Source organism: Balaenoptera physalus (assembly GCF_965194825.1).
Source record: "Balaenoptera physalus genome assembly, chromosome: 3".
NCBI lineage: Eukaryota > Metazoa > Chordata > Mammalia > Artiodactyla > Balaenopteridae > Balaenoptera > Balaenoptera physalus.
The window spans coordinates 52,879,936-52,907,876 of NC_138890.1; the positions used below are offsets into that span (position 1 = coordinate 52,879,936).

General features: G+C 36.2%; 2 protein-coding genes and 1 long non-coding RNA gene across 5 annotated transcripts in view; 1 reads left to right on the top strand and 2 right to left on the bottom strand.

Annotated features, from left to right (window-relative positions):
* Nucleotides 1–370: 370 nt before the first annotated feature.
* Nucleotides 371–27,700, bottom strand: LOC309657196 (serine protease inhibitor Kazal-type 6-like). The gene is made up of 4 exons (XM_082454348.1): nt 22,109–27,700; nt 19,337–19,359; nt 9,604–9,719; nt 371–7,710 (listed from the first exon to the last, which is right to left on the bottom strand). Exons 1-4 carry the CDS (start codon nt 22,164–22,166, stop codon nt 7,665–7,667), a joined length of 243 nt encoding a protein of 80 aa, XP_082310474.1. The 5' UTR covers nt 22,167–27,700; the 3' UTR covers nt 371–7,664.
* Nucleotides 371–27,941, bottom strand: part of LOC309657228 — a 44,551-nt gene continuing 16,980 nt past the window's right edge. The window contains exon 2 of the long non-coding RNA XR_014261725.1: nt 371–466. This is a non-coding gene — a long non-coding RNA (uncharacterized lncRNA). The remainder of the gene's footprint in view (nt 467–27,941) is intronic.
* The window catches only part of LOC309657191 (uncharacterized protein), a 165,467-nt gene continuing 160,092 nt past the window's right edge, over nt 22,567–27,941 (top strand). For 2 of the 3 annotated variants that reach the window (XM_082454339.1, XM_082454340.1), the window contains exon 1: nt 22,614–22,680. In XM_082454339.1, coding sequence (XP_082310465.1) covers nt 22,659–22,680 — 22 coding nt within the window. In that variant the 5' untranslated portion in view covers nt 22,614–22,658. Of the gene's footprint in view, nt 22,681–27,941 lie in introns of all 3 variants that reach the window. The other variant, XR_014261690.1, reaches the window with a different exon arrangement.

The window sequence follows — 27,941 nt, forward strand, 5'->3', positions numbered from 1 at the left end:
TGGCTGATTTGAATGGATGTTTGCCCAAATAAACTCTTGTAAATTTTAATGTGCCTCAGTTTATCTTTTAACAATATATACCAAAATTTCTTTATCTATTTATCTGTCAATGGCCACTTAAGTTGTTTCCATATCTTGGCTATTCTGAATAATACTGCAATGAACATGGGAGCACAGATATCTCTTGAGATCCAAATTCATTTCCTTAGGATATATACACAGAAGTGGGGTGGCTGAACCACACAGTAGTTCTATTTTTAATTTTTTGAGGAATTTCCTTGCTGTTTTCCATAATGACTGTACCAATTTATAATCTCACCAACGGTGTACAAGTTTCCCTTTTTGCCAACACTTGTTCCCTTTTTTTAAGAAAACTTTTTGTTTTATATTGGACTATAGTTGATTTACAACGTTGTGCTAGTTTCAGATGAACAGCAAAGTGATTCAGTTATACATATACATGTATCTATTCTTTTTCAAATTCTTTTCCCATTTAGGTTATTACAGAATATTGAGCAGAGTTCCCTGTGCTGTACAGTAGGTCCTTGTTGGTTATCTATTTTAAATATAGTAGTATGCATATGTCAATCCCAAACTCTCAATTTATCCCTCCCCCTCACCTTTCCCCTTTGGTAACCTTAAGTTTGTTTTTTAAGGCTGTGAGTCTCTTTCCATTTTGTAAATAAGTTCATCTGTATCATTTTTGTTTTCAGCTACTGCATATAAGTGATATCATATGATATTTGTCTTTCTCTGTCTGATTTACTTCACTTAGTATGATAATCTCCAGGTCCATCCACGTTGCTGCAAATGGCATTGTTTCATTCTTTTAAATGGCTGGGTAGTACTCTATTGTATTTATGTACCACATCTTTATCCATTCATCTGTCAATGAACATTTAGGTTGTTTCCATGTTTTGGTTATTGCAATTTGCATTTCTCTAATAATTAGCAATATTGAGCATGTTTTCTTGTGCCTCTTGGCTATCTGTATGTCTTCTTTGAAGAAATGTCTGTTTAGGTCTTCTGCCCATTTTTTGATTGGTTTGTTTTTTTTTTTTTTTTTTTATATTGAGCTACATGAGCTGTTTCTAAATTTTGGAGATTAATCCTTGTTGGTCGCATCATTTGCAAATATTTTCTCCCATTCTGTGGGTTGTCTTTTTGTTTTGTTTATGGTTTCCTTTGCTGTGCAAAAGATTTTGAGCTTAGTTAGGTCCCCTTTGTTTATTTTTTTTATTTCCATTACTGTAGGAGATGGATCAGAAAAGATATTGCTGTGATTTATGTCAGAGTGTTGTTCCCTTTTGAATTTTTCATGACGGCCATCCTAACCGTGTGAGGTGATAGCTCACTGTGGTTTTGATTTGTATTTTTTAAGATGGTTAGTGATGTTGAGCACTTTTCATGTACCTGCTGGCCATTTGTATGTCTTCTTTGGAGAAATGTCTGTTCAGTTCTCCTACCCATTATTTAATCAGATTTTTTTTTTAGTTATATGAGTTCCTTATATATTTTATTTTATTATTTTTTTAATTTTTAAAAATAAATGTATTTATTTATTTTTGGCTGCATTGGGTCTTCATTGCCGTGCATGGGCTTTCTCTAGTTGTGGCGAGCAGGGGCTACTCTTCGTTGCGGTGCACAGGCTTCTCATTGCGGTGGCTTCTCTTGTTGTGGAGCAAGGGCTCTAGGCGTGCAGGCCTCAGTAGTTGTGGCATGCGGGCTTCATTAGTTGTGGCTCGTGGGCTCTAGAGCACAGGCTCAGTAGCTGTGGCTCATGGGCTTAGTTGCTCCGCGGCATGTGGGATCTTCCTGGACCAGGGCTCGAATCTGTGTCCTCTGCATTGGCAGGTGGATTCTTAACCATTGTGCTACCATGGAAGCCCTCCTTATATATTTTAGATATTAACCTCTTATCAGATATATGATTTACAAATATTTTCTACCATTCTATGGATTACCTTTTCACTTTTGTTAACTTTTTTTTTTTTTTTACTGTGATGTAGTCCTACTTGTTTAGTTTTGCTTTTGTTGCCTGTGCTTTTGGTGTCATATCCAAAATATCATTGTCAAGGCCAACGTCAAGGAGATTTTTCCCTATTTTTGTTTTAGGAGTTTTAAAACTTTGGGTACTGTTTTTAAGTCTTTAATCCATGTCAACTTGATTTTTGTATATGGTATTAGATGAGTGTCCAATTTCATTCTTTTGCATGTGGATATCCAGTTTTCCCAATACCATTTATTGAAGAGACTATCCTTTACCATTGTGTATTCTTGGTGCCTTTGTTGAAGATTAGTTGATCATATACATGTGAGTTTATTTCTGGGTTCTCTATTCTGTTTCATTGGTCTATATGTGTCCATTTTTATGCCAGTACCATACCGCTTTGATTACTATAGCTTTATAATAAAATTTGAAATCTGGTAGTGTGGTGTCTATAGCTTTGTTCTTTCTCAAGATTGCTCTAGCCCTTCAGGGTCTTTTGTGGTTCCATATGAATTTTAGGGTTAATTCTTCTATTTCTGTAAAAAATGCCATTGGAATTTTTATAGAGAGTGCATTGAATCTGTAGAATAGTTTGCATAGTATGGACATTTTAACAATATTAATTCTTCCAGTCCATGAACACAGGATATCTTTCCACTTATTTGTGTCTTCTTCAATATCTTTCATTAAGGTTTTAACAAGAGATAAAGAAGGTCATTATTTAATGATAAAGGGGTCAATTCATCAAGAGGCTATAACAATTGTAAATATATATGCACCCAACATTGGAGCATCTAAATATATAAAGTAAATTTTAGCAGAACTGTAAGGAGAAATAGAGAGCAGTATAATAATAGTAGAGGACTTCAGTATCCTACTTTCAAAAAAATATCATCCAGGCAGAAAATCAATAAGAAACATTTGATTTGAACTACAGTGTACACCAGATGGACCTATGAGATGGACCAGATGAAACAGAACATTCCATCCAACAACAGCAGAATACGCATTCTTCTCAAGTGCACCAAGAACATTCTCCAGCATAGATCATATGTTAGGCCACACAAAAAGTCTTAACAAACTTACAAAAATTGAAATCATATCAAATATCTTTTCCAATCACAATAGTACTGAAGTGGAAATCAATAGGAGGAAAACTGGAAACCTCACAAATATGTGGAAATTAAACAACACATTCCCCAAAAACCAATGGGTCAAAGGAGAAATCAAAAGGGGGGAAAACTTGAGACAAATGAAATTGGGAACACAATATACCAAAACTTATGGAATTGTGCTTTCTTATGTTCATTCCTTTAGTATACACATCTTATCAAATCTAAAGGGTAGCTGTAGTGAGGTAAACTTGGCCTACAAGGACACATTTTTTTGTTAGTTTAGGTCTAAATCTTTTCAAACTAAAGAAGGAAAAATCTGTTCAGCTTATTTTCCCTTAAGTCAAACTGCAGAACTGTAATGAGCCAAAATTCTGTAAAGTCACAAATACCAGCACTGGGAAAGAAGAAAGGAAAGTTTGAGAGAGACAGGGAGCATTTCACTAAATGCCTATTTTAGGGTTAGTAGCCCTTTTGAACCAGGCCTTCTCAGGCTAGAGCTGTAGGCCCATCACAAAATTAACATAATTGTTCACATATTAGGAATTCTGGAAGATGTATGCCACACTCTTTACATATTTGCTTAAGCCTTTGTTGAATTACGACTACTTCCATTTCTGATGTCTCCAAATATATACGATACAATCCCTCTAATTTAACACTTATATCCAAGTCACTCAAATTACTATGATTATGTGAAAGGTAGTTTAGGAACATGGGGTTGGTGTAACCATGTTGAGTAAATCCAGATTCTGAAACACACTGACTATAGGATCATGGCCAAATCATTTATATCTCTCTACCTCAGGCTTCTCTTTTATAAAATGGGACTATAACTTCACAACTATTGCTAAATTTTAATGTGATAATGTTTGTGGGCTTATCACAGTGACCATGGGAAATAGTATATAGTTGGTTAAACTTATTAGTGGTGAATTATTTCAGACTTTATCTTAGTTACTATTTTCTCTAGCCTTTTTTTCCCCTCTTGTTCCCCTTTTCATTTTAGAGTGTGTGTGTGTGTGAGTTTGTTTGTGTCCACTTCTAGAAACTTTACATTGGCACAGAAAAACCCCCAGACAAGCCCCCTTCACTTAAGCCTAATCACTGACACACCATGTCATATTTGCAAGGAATTTCACTCCAAAAAACCAGTAAATGGAGAAGAGCTGAGAAGGACGTGACTTGGCAACAGTTGGTGTGGAAAAAAAAAAAAAACATGCCTGAGGATAGTTAGTGGTTATAAGTTTATTATGACCCAGTTTTGACAATGTTCCCATTGTCATCTGAAGGTATAATGATAGATATGGGTGTTCAGATCAAATAAATTGTTTTTTTTAATGCTTTGAAGAGTACAAACTATACTTGAAACATTGTGTTCCTTCCTGGATATCACAACAATGAGGAACATAAACAGAATTATCAGTATCTGCTCCTGTTGGCAGAGTTTGTGTGTTTTAAAAAATCATTAAAAACTTTTAAGGAAAAGTTTTAAACATACAACCATGTTAAAATAATTTTACAGTGAACCCCTATAAACACACCTTCTAGATTGAACCATTAGTATTTTACTATACTTGTTTCATCCCATATTGATCCATTTATCTATTCATTAATCCATCTTTGATGCAATTCAAAGTAAATTGCAGATATCAGTACCCTTCCCTCTGAGAAATTCACTATGCATGTTATAGCTAAGACTACACTACATGTTTACACCCTTTTCTTTTGATGTAAAATTCACAAACTATGATATGCATAAATCTTTAGTGTACATTCACTGAGGTTTGACAAATGTATACATCCTTGAACCCAAACTCCTATATTTTGAGTGTTGATTTTTATATATGACTTGCTTCTTCTTTCTAAGAAGCATATGATTGCTGGTCTTCTGTGGTTTGCTTTTTATATGTTTCCCTTTCATACCCAAAGACTAGCTCAGAACTAGACAAGAGATAGTATTTTGCTCACTTACTCAATTATGGCACTGGAAATAAGCCTGCAAATAAATAGTAGTCTTAAGATGTAGATACGAGATTTGTATGAGGGAGAAAGGCAGGCAGAGTGACAGAAGGTGGCACAAGAGGCATTTCAGGCAGGAGAAGGCGAAGTGGTAGAAATGTAATTTTTGTGTGGACAGCTGACAGGAATCTGGCCTAGCTGGAGGTGAAAGTTCCAATACGAGAAAGGGGGAGTGAGCCACGTAGAGAGGTAGTACTTCCAAAAATGTGAAGTGAGTCAGTTATCAAAATACACACAGCACTCTACGTGTTGATGTCCGAGTAGCTAAATAACTTCAGGGAGTAGAAACTAAAGAGGAGAAAAGGGCTTAATTTCTCTAATGAGCAGGGAATTTAGTACACAGATAAAATTGACAGAAAAAAAACACCTCATGTGAATTTTCAAAAATGTTAAATGAACAGAAGATAGACATTTTAAAAACTATGAAAATACTGAGAAAAAGAGCATAGATGTCCTGACCAGTGCTTTATAAAGACAATATAATGCTGAAATTGAGGACAGAATATAATAATAAAAGTTACTGATGTTTGAGCTCTTATTACATATCAGAGACTAAGTGCTTACATGCATCATTTTCTTAATTTTCACAGTACATTTTGGAGGTAAAGACTAGTATCCCCATTTTACAGATGAGTAAATCACAATACAAAGAAGTCAGACGACGTGTTCAAAAACACATACCTTATGTCAGAGTCATGACTCACATTCTGGTCAGTACAATTCAAAGATCCACCCTCTTAGAATCACCTTATCCTAATTATGTATTATGTGGTTATTTTTCTTCAGCAAGGGGAATAACCTTTAAGCATGGAAGAGTACAAATGCCACAGTTGACAGAGGAGAAGATATTTATTTTCCCTAGCACAACCTAATCCACTCCCAGGCTCTTTACCTAAATATCAAATGCATCCCCCAGTTTGGTTAGGCCCTCTTCAATTATATACATAAAGGGTAACATCTATGTGCATAAAATATAATTGAGATTTTACAAACAGAAACATGATGTTAATATCTGTAGTTAACACACTTTTATACATAAGAATAAAAGAAAAAATCTTAACAATGACTACAAAATCTTTCATGATTTGGGCTCATGCCTCTCTGACCTTATCACCTGTAATTTGCCCACACACTCACTCCTCTTCAATCACCATGGCTTCCTTGCTGAACCTTGAACAAATCAGGTGTGCTTCAGCCTTAAGGACTGTGTTCTAGCTTCTTCATTTGCTGTTCTACAAGGAGTTTTTTGGCTAACTCCCTCATCTCCATGTCTTCCTAGTTAGGACTCTTCTAACCATCTGACTTAGAATTGCAATTGGCCTTAAGTATTACTATGTTATTATTATGGGGTTTTTTTGGTCTATTTCCCCTTCCTGGAATGTAAACTTCATTAAGATAGGGATTTGTTTTTCCTTTCTCACCCCTGTCCATCACTGTATTCTAAGCACGGAGAACAGAGCCTGCTTCAGAGTAGGCACCCAGCAAATGTTTGCTGGAAGAAGGATGCTCACCTAGAAAATGCATCTAGAGAGGTCTTCTGTGTGAGTTCACCCAGGAAGATGTTATTTGTAAATACATGCTTTACTGAATTAGAGTCCTCAAAGGGAGATTTTTCAATACTTCCAACTGGATGGCTAAGAATGAGATATTTGTATATTCAACTTGTTTACCTAGGATTGAGCCAGCTACGTGGAGACTGAGCTAATTTTCAAAAGAGCTGTGTTTTAACCTTGACTTTTCTACTAACTGGAGCTTTCTTCTTTGGCAGTATAAGTAAGCTTTCTCTGGGCCTTAAGATTTCTCACATTTCATCCAGTTCTCTCATTCCATGATTAAGATCAATTAACTACATTCTTTAATGTGCACACTTTTAGAAACTTTGTATCTATTCATTATTCATAGAATATATATTCCCTTCTTTGTAACTGTTAGACCCTTCGATGTTGCTGGGAAACCAAATAAAGCGTGTCTTTATGTAATGTCTGTTACATAGTAATGTAATCCATCATTCCATAGAGATAAGAAAACTATGGTCCAGAGAGGACAAATGTTTTATTTTTATATAAAATACTCTTCCTGAAATTGGGAAGAAACTATAATTCATGATCTAAGACTTAAATGGTAGATATTGTAAAATAATTATAAACATATGGTCATTTTGTTAAAAATCTTTCATTATTCACATTGAAATTCCAAGAATAAGAGAGGGAGAAGGGATTTTCCTAAGATCCCACAGTGACTGCAGGGTTGATTTTGATCAGAAAAACAGGTCTTTTTATCCAGGTTTACGCCAGGTCAATATTCCATATTGTATCTGTATGTTTTCTTGATCACAAAGTCAAAACACAAACAGTACTTCTACAGAATTTACTTTATTGACAAGCAAATCAAGGGAAATATATATTGAACTCCCCAAGCTCAAGGTAGAGTAGAAAGTGTGTCTTTATAAATTGAAGGGATTCACTAGAGAAAAGTAAGAGCAGAGGCAAGAAAAGAAGGATGAGGGAGCTGGCAAGTCAGCAGAAAACGCTGGTTCTGATTCAGCATTTTCCATGGTGCTTTAGGTAGAGCTTCCCACCACTTTTCCTACAAAAAAAAAAAAAAAGAAAGACAAATGTATGCTCAGTGCAATATCATTAGTATCCCTCACAGAGGTTGGAAAAAGGTTTAACTCTGCCATAGTCCATGTAATCATTTGTTTTACAGGTATCCATGTCTATGATTAGGCAGGGGTTATTTAAATGCACTCAGAGGTAACATCTGCCTAATTGCAGAAAGCCTGAATCTTAACAAACTTCAGCGTTTTACTAGGGTTTAGACTTTTTGGTTTTAACTGTTCATTATCTGAGAATAAATATGTATACAACTAGAAAAGGTAAAAGTGACAGGAGATATAATGGCAAGGAGACTATACTGTCATAGTTCTAACCTGATAGAAGATGTAAGAAGTTGAACTAAATATTCAGACATTTGGCATTTTATAGCAGACATATATTCAGGCCTTCTCAGCAATATGGGACCATTAAATCAAATCTCACCTTACCCTACTGCACTTTTCCTGGGAAGATTTTGGTATTGATTTTTCAGATATGTTATATAGAAACATAGGCACAAATGTACTATGCATTGATTCAATATTTATTTATATCATTCTATGTGCTTAGCCCTGTTATTATTGATAGGGATTTATATAATCCCTGTGTCTAGGAATTTTATGGCTAAATTAAGGGAAATTAAGGCATTCATAGAAGAAACTCTAATACGAGAAAATGATGACAGTGATAGAGGAAGTGAGGTAACTTTTATCTGGGTTAAACCCCCTTGCTTTTAGAGCAATCAGACCAAAAGATTGATTGACTGATTGAATAAATTTTTATTAATTATAAATTATATTTAATCAGGAATCTCACAGTCAATTGGCTAAAATCTACAGCACCTGTTCTTTCTTATAAACATGTAAATTCAGTAAATATTGGCCCTTGATAGGATCTTTCTAGTATACTATCTGTAAAGTTTGAATGTCTGGATAATAAGGGATAATCGTCTCCTCTATTCTTTATTAAAAGGCTCTTTTCATCAGACTAAAAGAGAAGAATGAATGGGACTTGGTGCCTTAGCAACATATAATTTGTGATAAGATAAAATGTCTGAAAGTAATTTGGATAAAGTAATATTTTTTTTGATAAATTTTCTCACAAGTTTTTCATGTTTTTGATTTTGATGAATTTTCAAGCTTGACTGCACTTTAAAAAATTTCTTTCATCTTTTCCAAAATTATTAATAATAACAACAAACATAACTGAATGAAAATTATTGAAATTTTAATTAGAAATAAAGGAAAAAATAAGAAACTGTGTCAAAATTCTTAAAGATGTATAAATTTTTAAAATAATTTTCCTGAGTCAAATTTAATAATAACAAAGTAAACTAACTATTTATGTTTTCAAATAATTTAGATAATTTTTTTTGGTTTGTTTTTGACCCATATGTTTTCTTTTTTTTTAAATTTTTACATTGAAGTGTAGTTGATTTACAGTGTTGTGTTAATTACTGCTGTACAGCAAAGCGACTCAGTTATACATATACATACATTCTTTTTCATATTCTTTCTCATTATAGTTTATCACAGGATATTGACTAGAGTTCCCTGTGCTATACAGTAGGACCTTGTTGTTTATCCATTCTGTATATACTAGTTTGCATGTGCTAATCCCAAACTCCCAATCCAAACCTCTCCCACCCCCTCCCCCTTGGCAACCACCAGTCTATTCTCTATGTCTGTGATTCTATTTCTGTTTCATAGATAGGTTCATTTGTGTCACAGACCCATATGTTTTCAACCCATTTGCCTGAAGCTTATTTCTTCAGTTTCTATGGGTGGGTATGAGTAGAACTTTCTAGAATATCTCAAGGAAAGTGTCATAGTCTTATTCTGGAAGTTTGTGTTTGCAAGGAAGTTTTGGTGAGTATGATACTTACACCACTGCCTTACAGAAGGTACATTTATTGCCATATGTCCGGCCATCAGAACCACAGTGGGGATTAGATTCTCGAGTGCAGTGGACCTTGGAGTTCTGGAACTCACCACAGTCAATCTAGCAAAGTAAACACACTGACATTGATATTAGTGCATTCTATCTAAGGGACTGTCCCTCAGAACAGAAGCTTTGGACAGCAAACTTAGAATTATCTATAGTATTGTATGTAGTTGTGATGTAAAGTTTCCTGAAATAGAAAATCACTTTCCTTTTCTAACTAGAGTATATTAAACATAATTAAGACTTTTTAAGAAATAGGAAATACATGGCTATAATTATTGTATTCAGGAATAAGATAATGATGTAAGGCAGATGTTTACTTTTTACAGAAGAAGTAAGGCAAATGCTATAGGTATGACTTTTTGCTCCAACACTAAATTGTTCCAACTGAGAGTAGATTTTGGTCTTTAAATGGCATGATTTTTTTAAAAACTGTATTAATGTAACTCCAGTAGCACTCCTTCTGCATTGCTTTAAAGATCACTGCTAGGAGCTCCCAGATGTTATCTGTTAGCTTGTTAGTTTTCCCTGTGGCTGCTACACCCATTTATTAACTCTTGAAAACAAAATTCCAATGTCATTATGTTAATTTACTCTGTCCCAGAGTCTGTTTGTAGAATTTGAACTTTTGTGCCTACTACAATAACTGAGTAATGGCTGCCCTAAACTGCTCTGTTTTGAAGGATTCTGAGGTTGCATCAAGCCTTGGTGAGAACACACGCTATGACTGATTAATATCATCAAGGGCTCTATAGAAGGAATGAGAGAGCTTATGCTACTAATATATCCCCTCGGTTCTAGTGGTCTCTCAGAAGTAGTCTGAAGTTTTAAGATCCTTTTCAATTCAGTGTCAATTGAGTCAATATCTGGCGTGCAAATAATATTTGAGCCATTTTATTCCAGGGTACAGGCAATATGCAGTAGGTAGAACTGAACTCCTTCAGATGGCAGCTATGTTGAATGAAGTGACATTTAAACATGAATAGAGGGACCATACTTTACCCCATCACAGTTTCATTAAAATAATACTGTCTTATGTTTATTAATTGCTTCATAATCTCCACACTATTCTCATATGGATCAACTCAGTGGTCTCACAATAACCCTGAGAGGCACACTGAACGATATTATACATACTAGCTAATATGTATAATTTTTTAAAGAAGTTATTTATTTATTATTTATTTTTGGCTGCATTGGGTCTTCGTTGCTGCACACGGCCTTTCTCTAGTTGCAGCGAGTGGGGGCTACCCTTCGTTGCGGTGCATGGGCTTCTCACTGCGGTGGCTTCTCTTGTTGCGGAGCAAGGGCTCTAGGTGCGCGGGCTTCAGTAGTTGTGGCACGTGGGCCTCAGTAGTTGTGGCACGTGGACTCAGCAGTTGTGGCTTGTGGGCTCTAGAGCACAGGCTCAGTAGTTGTGACGCACAGGCCCAGTTGCTCCACGGCAATGTGGGATCTTCCCGGACCAGGGCTCGAACCCATGTCCCCTGCATTGGCAGGCGGATTCCTAACCACTGTGCCACCAGGGAAGCCCTAGCCAATATGTATAATTGATCCTCAGGAAATTAAGTGGCTTACTAGGGCCACACAACCAGAAGCATTGAGACCAGTGCTTGCACATACTCCTCATAGCTGACCCAGAATTTCCAGCAGTATATACTATGGTTGATTTCCAACACATCCTCATAGAGAGAAATAAAGACCAACTGTCATGGTATACCCTTGACCATGCTTATAGTCAGGCCACGTAGGCGTTATTAAAATACCTTACTAGGGGACTGTATGGGCATAGGTAAGAGGAACCATTTGTTTAAAGTATTAGCAAACCATTATATACTGATAAAGCCCTCTGAAGGTTTGCATGAGAAAATGCCCAGCAAAAGAGCTATACAACTGAGTTTAAAAATGTTATCACATATATCAGATTTAAGGTACCTGAGACTCTTAAATATACACTTTTTGTTGAAATTTGGCATCTTGTACTATTAAGATTGGGTAGTATGGTGCTAACCAGAGATTTTCTGAGCACGCGGTCAGATAGGAGATACCTAGGCTTCTTACAGTCCTACCTACAGGCCCACTTTCTCCTCTGCTCTTGCAGATAACTCCATCCTCTCATACCACTTCCAGGAGAGTAATCTTTTCTTTAGGTCTCCAAATAGAAAATAAAAGCTGGAAAATCTTTAGGATATTATAAACCATAGAATGTATTTTTTTCAAAAGCTAATGCATTTTGTATTTATGTCATTAATATACACATTTGCAATTGTGTGCTTGAGTCAAGAAAATTCTTTAAACCACAGAACCATCATAGATATTTTCCTTTAATTCACAAAGAGCTAATGGGTAATTATTGATAGTATTTTGAAAACACAGTTCTGGGTGCTAGTGATACAAAGAGGAAGTGGTTATAAATATCTGAATAAGCTCACCAGCTTATCTGCATTAGGGAAACAGAGGGACAGATAATTTCAGCACAACGTGTCGTAAATGCCGTAGTGGGACAAATACAGGCAATGTGGAAGCTGAGAAAAGGGCATCTCAGTCAGAGATATGTGTGTCTCTACAGGTTCTAGGTAAATATTTTCACGATAAACTTCTTTTCTGTAAGCATCTTTGCCACAAGCATTCTTGCCACAAACACTTTCACTGATAGCTAGTTGACCGTAAGGCAATTTTGCTGTAAAAGATAAAATTACTAAAAATAAAAGAGGGACATTAATGAGGATATAATGGAATTTATTTTTCATAGCAAAATTAAAAAGACTTTATTGCAAAATACAGCATATTTGAATTCATTTAAAATTTGTGCAAATTCAGGGCCATATTGCACAAATACCTAATTTAATTTTGTGGGTTGTACCTAAGCATTTGCCATCAACGTCTTTAGTTCATAGTATTATATCTTTTTTTTTTCATAGTATTATATCTTTTTTTGCTTGATTCGTCTCCTCGTTTGGCATCGCAGTTTCTTGTTTGCTAAAATTTCTGCCTTCATTAACAGAGGTATTGTTTTCCAAATACTAGGATGCACATTTGCAACTAAGCTTTGAATTGCCTTGTAAAAGGTTCTACACTGTTGTTTGTTCCTGGTATATTGTCAAGTAAGTATCATCACCATGTTTTCTATCAAGCCCATATATGTAGTTTTTATCATCCACTATTTTAAGACTGCCAGTGTGCTCCTCACTGTCTAGACTATCATGAGGGCTAAGATTTATGTAATATAAAAATTGGAGTACTGAATCAATGGATAAATGAAACCAAACTGTCTACCAGTGGAAACCGAATCATCAACCCGAACGATCAACCTGTTTATCTTTTACGGCAAAGTTGCCTTACGGCTAATTAGTTACCCATCGCTAAAACACCCGGGGCAAAGATGTTTACGGTAAAGACGCTTATGGGGAAGATACCGGAGGTGGCCTCTCAGGGCAGGTAAGGAAAAGAAAAAAAGAAAGTCTCTTACATGAAAGAGACGCCTCCTTAAGTCACCTTTCCCTGGCAGCCGGCCCTCTCATCTTATGATGCAGCGCCTTTTGTCCTTTAGAAAGCAGATATGGAAGTGGCACTTGGGGAGGGTCTTCTCTTTGAGAATTTCTAGAACCCAGCCGCCTCCCCAAACCCACTTGCCCCTTCCACTGCCCCGTGGGAATGAGACTAGGAAAAGCAAAGGATTTCGGCGAATAAAACCTAATCAACCAAACGGTATATGAACAAACCTCCTTAACATAGATACAAACCTACATACCTGTAAATTGCAGTGGCCTTTCGTGGTCCCTGAAGTAAGCTCAGGAATCATATTATAGAACTTGTTCTGCCATTTGCCATTGGCCAGTTGTGTTATCTTGGACAAAGTCCTCAATATCTGCTCCTCAATTTTCTTAACCAAAAAATTAAAACCCCAGAACCAGAAAACGCAGCTGCCATGTCTCATTCCCAGGGTTTTTATAAGGATCAAATGGGGTCACCTGAGAGTTGTAGAAAGTCAGTGTGGAATATTTGAAATAGTCCTGGAGGAGGAGTGTAGAAGATAAGCTGCTCATTGTAGGCCTGCCCTGACTGTATCTCTCATCACATTCTGAAAGGCTCTGTAACTCGTAGCACATGCTAAGTACCATCAGACTAGATAAACTCTAATGATGCTCCAGCTTCGATAACCCAAGATTTAGCTGTGACTTCTTCCGGTGGAGTAGCTTAAATAAAGCTAGGTCCTTAGTTCTGCAGTTGGGTGGGAGAACAAGAACTATTGCCCAAATGCTTCCTCCTTTGTGTCTAAAGGATCCACTTCACTCACTGTGTGAAAATTTTTAGCTTGGTGACCGAGGGCAGAAAAGGACCGCTCTCTGAGAGCCCCAGAGGTTGGGGGAGGTTAAGAATGCCTTTGTAGAGCCAGCCAGAAATCCCTTTTGTGAGGCAAAGAGTGAGGCAGAGGAATATCAGAGTTGAGACTAGAAAAAGCCCGCATCTCTCAGAACCAGAAAGAAGTAGGCTGATTTTGGAGTGTCGTGTCATTCCTCTGCTTAAATTTTCTCTCCTCTTTTGTATTTTTATTTTAGACTCCTTTAAATGGAATCCAAGCAATTGGCTTCTCAGTCCAAGTTGAAGCAGGTCTAGACAAAGGGTGACAATAGGGTTAGCTTTTCTCCTTTAAAGTGTCCTCCATGAGGCATTTGGGAGACCTAGGAGAGCTGAAAGACAACCCCTACCCGCCCTACTTAAAATGCCCTAATACTCTGTAATTCTAGGGGATTATCCTGAAGATGGGATTAGACTAACCTAAGTCTGAATTCTGTTTCTCCCACTTATTAGCTGCATTATTTTGTTCACTCAGTGTTCTGAGTTTAAATTTCTTCATCTTTAACAAGGGGCCGGTAATGCCTGTTTTCTAGGGTTGTTGTAATGATAAATCCTATGAAAACACTTTGTAAAGTGTCAAGTGTCATGTGTAAGATTACTATTATAAGCACTAATAATGTAAATTGTATCACGTTCTAGAATTTTTGAGCCCATTATTTCTTACCCTACTTTACTTAGCTTAAAACAGTTTTTAAAAAATTTTAGATTGGTGTTGAATTTAACAAGTGCCTCCATTTATTTCCTTAGATAGTCCAGTTTTCAGAGACTACTTCCAGGCATTGGGTGCCAGAGTTTTTAGTATCAGCCTGACCTCTTATGGTTCTTCAAAGAACTGTGCCTTCTAAAATATTTTGGAATGCAGTGACATTTTTGTTACCCAAATTAGTCATCTTTGCTAACAGTGAAGGATGTAGGACTTCATTTCTTCTTCCCTTTACTACCTATGTGGTTAAATCAGCCCCTTCCTTTATTGTACCAGTTTTCCTAACCCCTCCCTGACTTGGCTTCTACTTTCCCGGTTTTCACGCTCCTTCCACACTACCAAAACTGGTCTAAAAAAATGACATCTCTCAGGGTACATCCATTGGCTATTTATAAAATGTTCATGATTTCTTTATATGTGCTACTCTTGACCACTCCCATCTTTTCAAAACTCTTTCTGATTTCTGTATATGTCAGTACTCCAGTTCTCCAGCTATTTCTTCTCTATCCTTTTTATTGTCTTTTCTAGTTTCCTCCTGAGTATTCATGTTCATTTTCAAGAAAATTTTATACACTTGATTTTCTCTGAGAACATATGTTTTCCCAGATGATGCTAATGAATCCTAGACTTTTTTTCTTGAGTCTTAATCAAAATTTCAAACTCCAGTTTCTGTTTGTCAGAAATGTACAAGACACCTTTAGTCAACAATCTGATTCATACTTAATATTCATTTATGACCAAAACATAACTCTTTATTTTTCCCTCCAAACTAGTTTTACATTCTAATTTTTCCATTTTTCATAACAGCACCATTCTTCAGATTCCTCAGCCTACCCTCAGATTAAAACATCACCATTTCTATCCCCTTGCAAGTGTTTCATGTATTTCTTTATCTTAAGCATCTTCACTAATTCCAAATTTACTACCTATACCCACCCTCAACATTTCTGACCTGAGCCAATGCATTCAATTCTGCTCTCTTTTCCTCCATTTCCTTCAAGTTTCAGAATTCCTTCAACATGTGGAGACAGGTTATCTTACTTGAAACTATTGTTTTAATTACTTCTTTGTTTAAGACATGAGGCTAGTGAACACTGTTGTGTATTTGTTAGACAATTATACTGCTCAAAGCACTTTCCCATGAACTGCACAATGGCTTTCTGTTGCTGGTTATAGGTAGCATGGAGCTGTGGAAGCTCACTCAGTATGGAGTCAGGGGTCCTGAGTTGTTGACTGCATAGCTTTACCGCTGTTGGTAAACTTGACTCAGCAAGGTCCTCTTTCTGGAGGACCTTGTTTTCCTCTGTAGTTAAGTTGTAGAGGCTGGTTCACATCTCCAAATTGTATTTAGGTATTCTGTCAGTATATTAATTATAAGTGAATTCAAGCTAATTAGGAAAAATGAACAGCCCCAAACATATTCTAGTCATGGAGCATTGTTTTACTATTAAAATTTACCATATATTTATCTTAAAATACAAATAAAACTGAACTTAGATATCCCCAAAATTATTATAAAAGAAAATGGTTGTCAATTATTGTTTTTGAGAGGTTTGTTAATTCCAATCAGAAATATTCATTTAAACATCTCTTTAAGTATATGGTTCCCAAATACACAGCCTGATAGGGGAAATAAGAAAAAGAAACATAGTGTAGTAAGTGATTCTAAAAGCAAAATTTATCCAGGTTAAAGGACTATCCTTTTTCTGAGATTATGACTTTCAAGCATTTGTTATTATACGACAATTTCTATAATTAAGGGTGGTGATGGTAAATTGTAGTTTTTAAGTTATTTTTATTTTATTATTATTTTATGTTATTTAATGTTCCTACTTGGAGTTGGTAGCATATTAGTCATTTACATTTACAGGGAAATGACCATGAATTTGTAGGACCATGAATTCCAAAAGTCTCAGAACATGCTTTTTGTTTAGCTCAAATAATATTTTTGAAAGAATGAGAAACTTTTACAAATCTCTTATTTAGAGTGCTAGCTGTGATCTCCCATCAGATGCTTCGTAATGAAGAGACTTATTGGCATGAAATGATTGACTTGAGTGTTGGAAAAAATCATTCTTCCGTTTGTCTTGGCTGGATCAAACTTGGGCAGGCATGCTTCTAAAGTTAGTTTCAACTTTTTCTGCCTGGCTTTGGGACTGTTACCCTCGTCCCAGGCATGCAGAAGAGAAGGGGTAGCCTTGATGTCATCCTAAAGGTGGTACCCTCTTTGCCCTTTATATTTGTGTATTTATTTATTTATTTATTTTTGGCTGCGTTGGGTCTTCATTGCTGCGTGCGGGCTTTCTCTAGTTGCGGCGAGCGGGGCTACTCTTTGTTGCGGTACGCGGGCTTATTATTATTAATTAATTTATTTATGTTTGGCTGTGTTGGGTCTTCGTTTCTGTGCGAGGGCTCTCTCCAGCTGTGGCAAGCGGGGGCCACTCTTCATCGCAGTGCGCGGGCCTCTCACCATCGCGGCCTCTCCTGCTGCGGAGCACAGGCTCCAGACGCACAGGCTCAGTAATTATGGCTCACGGGCCCAGTCGCTCCACGGCATGTGGGATCTTCCCAGACCAGGGCTCGAACCCGTGTCCCCTGCACCGGCAGGCGGACTCTCATCCACAGCGCCACCAGGGAAGCCCACGTGGGCTTATTATTGTGGTGGCTTCTCTTGTTGCAGAGCACGGGCTCTAGGCATGTGGGCTTCAGTAGTTGTGGCTCGTGGGCTATAGAGCGCAGGCTCAGTAGTTGTGGCTCACGGGCTTAGTTGCTCCGCGGCATGTGGGATCTTCCCGGACCAGGGCTCGAACCCATGTCCCCTGCATTGGCAAGTGGATTCTTAACCACTGCGCCACCAGGGAAGCCCCTGCACTTTATATTGGAATGGAAAAGAGACAGCAGTCTTCGCAAGGCACGCTTGGTTCAGACTGATTCAGATACCTAAGCCAGAAGGGGCTTTAAGGGTAATTAAATCCAACTTTTCATTTTAGAGATGTGGAAACAAAGGCAATGAGAAGGGAAAGAGACATCCTTCAAATTACACAGGCAGGAAGTTTTCAAATTGGAGCTCATCTGTATAGTCTCTAACATACTTGAGCACTCCAAAGTCAGTGCATCCCAGCACTAGATTCTTAGAATGCAGATTCAAAACCTCCCACCTGGTATTATTATTCAGTAAGCCTGGCATGGTCCCTGAGGATCTACATATTAATATTTAGTAAGCATCCCCAGAGATCCTAAAGCAAGCAGATAGATTATTTTAAATGAACTTTAGGAACCACTAAAAATCTGGGAAACATTAACAATCTGGGAAATGAGAGCCCAAAGAAGGGAAGTGACTTTTGTGTTAATGAGAAAATCAGGATTAAGTTCCATATTTTAAAAACCTATGTGTAATGGTCTTAATCATATCTTACTACCTAATGGGATATAAAATGTATTGGCTGGATCTCATGTCCTTTTCATGTTTCTTTGTTTGGCTATTTAGCATAGGCTGTGCTACCATATGTATTTAAACATAAGAAATCAATTTTAAAATGTACAATTATGTATACCAGTACAAACACACGTGTGCATGCATTAGACACACACAGGTGCATGCACACACACACTCACAGAGGCAATTAATTGTAAGGTGTCTTTCATTGTAAGATACATTCCAATTTCTGAGATGCTAAAATATGAAGAAAAAAAAAGTCTTATGCAATGTAGTAGGTATATTGGGGTTGGAAAATATTTTTCAACTTCTTTGCCATCTCCAATTAGTTGGCAGTAGTGTCTGGAAACTTTTGATGCCAAGGTTTCTTGGGCACAGCAAGGCAAACAACAACCAGTGCCAAGTCAAGTATTCATGTTCAGTGTGGACACAGGATGTGATTGGCAGAACAAGTACCTCGTTTCCATTGCCTTTTTGATAGTTAGAACAAGAAAACTGGAAAAATGTTGGTGGATTAATTTGGAAAAAATCTGCCAAACAATAAAGATAATTTGTGCCCATTCCAATTTTTAACCCAAGTTGTATTTAAGTTTGATTGACCAGTTTGTGTATATTCAGTACAAAGCCCTAAAGAAGTTTTCTGTCAACTCTTGGTTGCCTTACTTCTAAAAAGACTATAATAACCTCTGTCCTAACTCTTTCAGAAGCTGTTAATTATTGATCAATAACTAATCCTTTCATAGTTTTTGTAACTATGCATATTTTACCAAATGCTCCCACATAGTTTATGTAATCTAAGTCCAATTCTATGAGGTAAATAATAATATCCCTTTTCTATAGCTGTGGAAATTGTAGCTCAGAAAAGCTGAGTAACTTGCCTAAGATCACACAGTGAAATCAGTGAAAGAGCATGAATGTTACCACAAGTTCATTCTATTTTTATTTATATTCATTTTACTTTAACAAAATCTGGGAGTGGGTGTTTAGGTTCTTTTAAACTGAAAACAGTATTCTCATAAAGATATTGTAGTTAGAAAACTAAGTACTTCTGCTCTTTTCTTCATCTGGCCTGCTTGTCCATTTCTTTGCTCTTTTACCCATAGACAACCTCTTTGGTCAGGGAGTACCAGCCAAGAACCACTCAGGTCTGAAGGATAAATAAAATTATGTACTGACCTGAACTCCTTGACTGAAGACACCTGAAAAAAAAGCATAAAATCCAAACACTGTAATTTCTGAATACGCAAAAAGTGGGATTTGCAAAATTAGGAAATCCCCAAGCTTAGGATGATACTTGTTCTTGGTTCTTGGCCATCTCAACAAGTCATGGCTTGGTTATTTTCTTTTATACGTGCTCTCCTCTTAGGGAACAGTAGAAACTTGGAAAGTGATATGTGGATATGGACTGAGATGAGGTAGTATTTCTTGGAGGTTGGGGTGGGGTGAGAGAAATAGTCTAAGGATCTGGAGATCCATGTTACCGTCTTGGCCCAGTCACTAATTTACTGTGGGAATGATTTTATCACTTCTGGCATCACTTTGGAGAAGTTGGGTTGGAAAGTTTCCTCTTACTCTGCCATTCCAAATTTCAGTGCTTTTGGTCCCTCCCCAAAGACTTTGTCACAGGCAATTGAGGGAAGGGATTGGGTTTGTTGTTTGTTCTTTGAGCCCTAAATTGTTCTTCTGCTTTCTATACTCAGCTTTAAAGACTTGGCCCAAATTTAGACTGGCAAGGACAAACTCATTTTCTTTGCTGTGACTCATTTTTCCTGCTACATCTCTCTAAGTTCCCGAAAGAAAGTCCATAAATACAGTCTTGCATCTTTAAAATTGTATGTGTGATTTTAGGTTGTGGCTAATTAGCACGGTAGTTTAAAATCCTGAAATAATAAAAGTCTTAGCTTCAATCCTGGTACGAGCTGCTGAATTTTGATAAGGATAAGGAGAGAACAAAGCTTTTAAATTTGAAAAAAAGTTAATGATCATCTACTGTAGTGATTACCAACCTTATTGCAATGGTGTGACTGATTATTAAAAATACAGATTCCCAGGACAACCACTTGAAAAATTCCATTATATAAGACCAAATACGGTCTGGAAGTCTATAGTTCTGTAACGACTCCAAGTGATTTTTATAACCAGGGAAGACTTATTGTTACAATATTCAGTCATTTCTCAGCTGTACAGATCTTTGATCAGAAGAGGAGAGATTTTGCCCAACGTCTTTTGTGTATGAAATGTCAAAGTGGAAGCAAGCTTCAATAACAATGCCTGAGTCCAACTAGTACTCTTGTTATTAAAACTTAGTAATAGTAATATTAATAGACATTTTTTGAACACTTAATATGTTCCATCCACTATGTTAAGCACTTTACATGCATTTTCTCATTTACTTCCCTATTTAGGGCTAGTCCTTTTATATTCCCATTTTACATATGAGGAAAATGAGACTCAGAAAGGTCACACAGCTATAAAATGGAAATGCCAGGACTGAAATTCATTGCTTTTGGTCTCAACATTAAGGCTCTTGGGCACTATGCATTCCCAAATGCCAACATGTCTATCAAGGACCCTGTTTTGGTATTATTGATAGTATTTGTTTGTATTAGTCAACCAGGCCCAATTAAATAGATCAATTAGCCTTTCTAAAGAGAAGCAATAAGAGGATTCTCAGTTGATTTCTGAGTCAGTCTTTGAAAGTAGATTTTAATATAGTCAAATCTATTTTTATGTCATCTCAGCAGTTGACTGAGCCAGTAACTCGAGTTACTTGGCTTTAGTAGTCAAACTTACTACATAATATCACAGAAATCGTTTATCCATTTTTTTCATATTTCTGAATGGATTTGTTTATGAAAATATGACCAGTTTCCCGTGAACAACGACTTCTTCATCTGCTCAATCTCATTGAAAAATTGTTGTTTTTACATGTTTGGGCATTTAAATTTCTGATAGCAGCAAAATTCAACTACCTTTGTCACAGAAAATGATACACCAGACCTGGAAGGTCCCAGGGCTCAGTGTCATGTCTAGGATTCTAAAAATGAGAGAATCTCTCAGAGAGTTGAGCTATTTCTCTAGTTGACACAGGACATTGGTAGATGAGATGGGCCTAGGTTTTGGGTCCAGAGACTCTAGTGTGTATTTTGCCCACTACAATAGCATAGAGTAGAATAATAAAGAAGGAAAGAAATAGATGCAATGGCCCTGTTCATTCACACAGATGATAATGTGATGAAAAACATCAAACTGAAGTACAATTGTCCTTTGAACAATCTGAATTCATAGAATATATGACTATTGCTCATTTAGGTGGCCAAAGATACTCCCCTACTTGAAGAATTGTTTAGTTCACCAATAGCATATATGTTTCTGAATTCTAAGGTTCAGTAACTTTTTTCTGAAGGATTCTCCAATTGAGTTTCCTGTTTTCTGCTTGTTTCAATTTCAGTTGAGTCCTAATTAGAAGAATAATGAGGACTGGAAAGCTTTCCCTTGTCTTGGAAAGCCAAGCTAATATTTAAAATAAGTATCCATTCTCCATACTAATTCTGTGGAACAGACATCATCTGTGATGTCTAAAGACCCGGATTCAAATTCCGAATTCTGCTTACTAGTTACAAGTCCTTGCAATTTTCTTAACTGTTTGTGCCACAATTTTCTTATATATGGAATTTGGATGTGAATACCTTGCTATGTGTATTGGAGATAATGCATAAAAGCCCTGAGTACATGCCTAGAATATAGTATATGCTCAACAAATGAAAGTTATTTCTGTAATTATTACCATCACCATTTTCATCATCACAGTCATTATGATGATCTCTCAGAACTGGTCTTTTATATAAAAATTGTTAGGATTTTGCAATGTGGACAAATTCATTTGTCATTTCCAGTTTAGTATAAGTATTGGATTTTAATTTTAAGGAAAAAAAAAACACAACTCACCTGAATAAAAGCAGAAAAGAGCCAGAGAGAGGAGCAGAAGGACACCTGATATTTTCATGGTGCCAGTTAGCTCACTCGGATTAAGGCTGCTTTGTCCAGCTCAGGTTCTCTGTCAAGACACTCCCCAGAGCTCTAAAACACACACTCAGACATATATATAGACATGATGGAGGGAGCTGGGATCTCCACCTTCTTTATAAACTCACATTCTAAAACCATATGCAGTACTATATAGGCATTTATTGGAACCTGTCACCAACTTAAAGAAAAGCTTTATGCTTCCCATCAATTTTAAAAATTAGGACAATTATATGAGTCGTACCTTAGATCTTATTATTAGAGGATGTCATTTTCTACCAGTAGTCTGCACTTTCCTAATAGCCAATACAGCCTCCTTGCTCTTCCCTCTAAGGTTTTGCTGCATGAAAGGGATGACTGACTCATTTGGTGCTATGTCTCTTTCATACAGGTCCTACATGTCTGTGATCCCGATGAGTAACCACAGGGGCATGGAATCTTGGGTGTAACTTGGATTTTCAGAGTCTACGTCATGCAAGGTGTACCTGAAAGAGGTAGGTAGTCTACACTGTCACCAGAACTGTATCAGCAAAATCATTTTCTGGGCAGAAATCTGATTGTTATTTTTTAAAATATTGTTGTCAAATGCCGGTGATTTTCAATTTTGAGTCAAAATGAACAAGGGAGTCAATGTATCTTTTTTTAATTTGTAAAAAATATTTTTAACAGTTACTGAACTGAGGAATATTTGAAATGCGGAATATTTAATATTTCCCCTTTTTCTGAAAAGTAAAAAAAAAGTAGTCATAATAAAGCTCTTTACGTTTTGACTCCTTGAAAATATACTTTTCATACAAAGTTAGATGAATCCTACTGTTATGGCCAATTTAATTGCTAGCCAGGTCAAAGAGTGGGATGCCAAACCTTTCTTTAAGGGAACAACAACAAAAAACCCCACAATGGTTATAATGATAAACTATGAGAAAGTCTGTCTCAAATCATAAACTGCTACTAAAAATATCATGAAGAAAAATATAACAATTTAGAGTATGAGAAGACTATGAAAAATGTGCCCAATTTAAACAGAAGTGGTTAATGCAATGTATAAATAACTAACTTAGAAATTATATATCTAAATAATTGGTTTCCTTTTAAAACAGTCACTTTAAGAAAATATATAGAAAGTTCGGCTATTATTCCCTTTATTTCAGGATATTTGTTTTCCATTTGGAAGTTACATATTTTTAGGAATTTTACTTTGGTTCATCTCAATATTTAGGATGAATTTTCTGTCTTTGAAAATGGTGACTATATTTCACTGAATTTGATAATCAAATAAGATATTACTATTTATTCAGAAGTGAAGCATGACTGTGATAAAAATGAGAATTATTTCCTTTTCATTGCTTCCCTGACAATTTTTAAAGACTTGAACTTAAATGAGAGAGGAGAGAGGAGTATAGATAGGATTGGGAAGGGAAAGTATGTGCCTGGCAAGTGTTAACCAAACCAGGTTTGGTTCACCCAATGCACAGCAAGCCAAATGCTGAGGTGCTGAGGTTTGCAGCAGAGAAGGGGTTTATTCATGAGGCAACCAAGCAAGAAGATGGGAGAACAGGTCTCAGATCCACCTCCCTGAAGGCAGTGCTTGGAACCTTTGAAACATTGCAAAGGCTTGGTTTTAGGTATGGTGCTCCCTTCCTCTTCCCCATTCCACTCCCAATGCTTGCACTTTTGCCTTCTCCGTTTCTTTCTTCTTCTCTGTGATCAGAATATTTAGGGCCAGTCTAAGCATACCCTTGTGTTTCAAAATGAAAACAGTTCAAAAGAGTTAACAAAGAATGAAAAACAGTGGTAGTCAGTGATATTCCATCATAAAAATCCATTGTGTCCTTCCTAAGATATCTGCTGAAACTTCTCTCCCCCAAATTTCATTTATGGTAGTTGCTTCTGTACCTTGCTCTAAACTCTCAGAATCTCTGTTTACCTAAATGTTACTGTCTCTTCACCTTCCACTCTGTCCTTCCTTACCTCCCCCATCCTTCAAGAGCTTTCCTTCAGTAGGTGCTTTGGTAGAATGATCCTTAGGAAGAATGAATCTACCCTCTTTTTCTGAATGTTTTCCGTTCTGTTTCTTCATCATTTACCCTGTTCACCACAACAAAGCTTGGGAGCATGAAAGCACAAATTAAATTTTGACTCTGGGCAGGTGTTGGGGAGGGAATATTGTATCAGTGGTATATATAAATATTTTAAGATATGTCCAGTATCTTGAACAATAATTTTTGTTAGGTTTTTGAGCCCATGTGAAAGATTTATTTTCTTTTCATACAACTTAAAGGGAAAGGTAAGAAACATACTATGGGAATCACTAAATTAGCTCCTTTACTAAGAAGCTGAGATAATAGAAGTTTACAGAGAAACTAAAGACGCTAAATGCTAAAGAAGCTTTGTATTTCTAGTCTTTTGTCTACAAGTAAATAGATGGGAGAAGTCTGAATTTTGTTTTCTGTAATACTCTGAAAGGAATATAGGAAATAATTTAAGGGTAAGTTTCAATGAGTTGAATAATGTACACACACACAAAATAAATAAAAGGAGGTATGGGAGAAGGCAGTAAAAGTCATGGCTTTTATATAGACGTAGTAGAATGCAGTCCCAACATACATTCAGTTGACTTCCAAAAATTAGCTATGCACATTTTCTTTTATGTAATTAAAAGCAAGAACACTGTAAAATTACATTTTCTATTATATAAGATGATACATTTACCCACAGGTATTACCATTCAGAGTAATATACACAAAATCATCTGTACACATTTAAAGAATTTTAAGGGTGATTTTGATTCTATAACTTCTGCTGCTTATTCTATAATATCACTTCATCTATTGAGGTGCAGCTTCATTGTTTTGAAAACGCTTAGGTCTGTGTCCAGGGACATACACATATCTGTGTTTGTATTTTTTGACATTTTATTTGTTAATATAATTTTTTCTTTCCCCAAGAGTCCTTAATATCAGACAGATAAAAAAACAGTTGGAGGGGGTAGAGAAACAAGCAGGGAGCACAGGGACCATGGGAGCCATGTGACATTTTGCAGCAATTCATGGGGGATTGAAGTCAATATCCAGGAACCAACTGGTAAGAAACACCTCACCAGAGGCCAGTGCAGATGAGACACTGTTCTGCAAGTGTCATGAAGCTTTTTTCTGGGTTTAGATGCTATCTTTGGGGAAAAGAAGAAGTGAGGAGAGCCAATGAGAAAGGGAACCAGAGACATGCCCATTTGGTAAAATGTGGGTCCTTAATGGGAGAAATTTTGTGGTATCCACAGGACTTTTAAATGTTCTTAGCAATTAATAGGCACTCAGAAAATATTTGTTAAATGACTGAGATTGAAATATCTTTGTTGAGACAAGTATTTTCTGCTGCTACTATGAAATGAAGAAAAGAACAATTAAAATAAGTTATAAACATTAGCTTATATAAAAATTGACCTACTCTACTCAGCATATCAGGTCCAAACTTCATTAATACTTTATCAGAAAATAATAAAACATAGACTTTTTAATTTATTGTGACCTTAAAGAACATTTACTTCAATCTTCCACTCAATACAAAATACAATCTAAAGTTCTAAGAAATAGACATAGTACTTTTATATAGTTGGTGGTTCTGTGATGACTAAGAAAGACCATAGCCTTTGATTCTAGATAGACCTGGAATGTGCATTCCACTTCTGCCACAAATTCTGTGATTTAAGGGATGTTAATTAAACCTTCTGAGTCTTACCATTCTTAATAATAAAGATGGCTTTCTGGGTTATTTTCATGCGTCTTATTTCTTTGACTTTCTTGGCTCAAAAACACCTTGACTGTTTTGTTGGAATTTTGCATATAGTCTCTCAAAATTGTTTAGACTTGAGTATGTCATCACATTAGTGATCGCTCCCAGCTTTGTATCAGCTATAAATCTAGTAAACGTCTTCTTGATCATTATCAATATCATTGAAAAATGTTGAACAAAAAAGGCTGGACGATGTTTTACCAACTCATCTCCAAGGTTACTCTACTGAAATCAATGTTCGTATTTTTTCTGGCATGCTACCAAGCTCTCACCCTTATGAAATACAGTAAAGTATATTTGGCATGACTGCTTTTAAGAATCTCTGTAGAATACTGATCATCCTCACCTTTTCCCCTAAATGCTCATATTATCATATTTCCTGTTCCACATCATCATAGACTACACCTCTTCCAAAATAAGTTCTCCATAGTTTCTCATTTACTTCCATCACATTCCTGTTTCCTGGCCTTAACTCGTGGTGTTGTCTTTGCTTGGGATCTTCTTATTTTTAATCACTACACATCTAAATTCTATATATCATACAATGGGAAGTCCAAATTACTGAATTCTTCACAGAACATTTCTTAATCCTCTAAGGAATTTATCCTAAACTAGTACCATGAAGATCAGTTCTGGCTTGTTGATATATTTTATTTGACCCATGCAATGTTGTTTAATTTTTAAAAAATAGTACACGACTTTTACAGTTTGAATATTTAACAGGAAAATAAAACACAAGTTTTTTTTTTTTTTAAATATTTAGGCCTTTCATTGCTGTGGCAAAAGTCAGCTAAAGTTTAGTGGTAACTGCCACATTCAAATGTATTCTTTACTTGCTAACCCTAGAAGGCATTTGAGTTTGAGAATCTTGCTGTTTGACACTAATAATACTTATTTTTCATAGTTCTCATGACGTGTATCTTTGCTTTTCTTGTGAAACTGTTCTACTTTGTAAAATTATGCCCATCAGACATATCCTCTATTTGTCTAGATGTTCCTTGTGAACAGAATCTATATCTTATTAATCTTTTATCCACATTTTTGTCTTGTATTTAGCAATTCCACATTTATTCAAGAAAACAAATATAATTAAAAAAAATAACTTGCACTATGTGTTCACCACAGGTCATTAGTTATTATTCTAGCTAACATTTCCAAAATCTGTCTTCTTCCTTGTTTTAAATATGTAGATATTTGCTTATGTCTAGTTTTCTACCATTCCTTTAATTTCTTTGATTTCCTGTAGCCACACTTCAACAGGACTGTAATCTCACTTATAAACCCCTCTATCCTTCCCTGCTTCCTAATGAGATAGAAGGAATAGGTTCTAATACTCACTGACTCTCATTCAGGAGCACATAGTTAATCACATCATTGGGAGTCAGATTTTGCAATTTGCACGTTGTTGAGTGGCAGCTCTCTCTCCCTCTCTTTTAATTCATGTAACCTGCACCATTGATCACCTCTGCCCCATCATCCACACTCCCTTCGTATCCTATTTCACTATGATCAAAGCTATCTACACTTATTTATATTACTTTAGCCACAGTGGAAATCAATCTAAGTCATAAAGTATAGTTTTCTATATAAAACTTTTGGAAGTTAACTGATGTTATAACTCTTTTTTTTAAATTTAATTTTATTTTATTTTTAATACAGCAGGTTCTTATTAGTTATCTATTTTATACATATTAGTGTATATATGTCAGTCCCAATCTCCCAATTCATCCCACCACCCCACCCCCCCACCCCCCCTGCCGCTTTCCCCCCTTGGTGTTCATACGTTTGTTCTCTACATCTGTGCCTCTATTTCTGCCTTGCAAACCAGTTCATCTGTACCATTTTTCTAGATTCCACATATATGTGTTAATATACAGTATATGTTTTTCTCTTTCTGACTTACTTCACTCTGTATGACAGTCTGTAGGTCCATCCACGTCTCTACAAATGACCCAATTTCATTCCT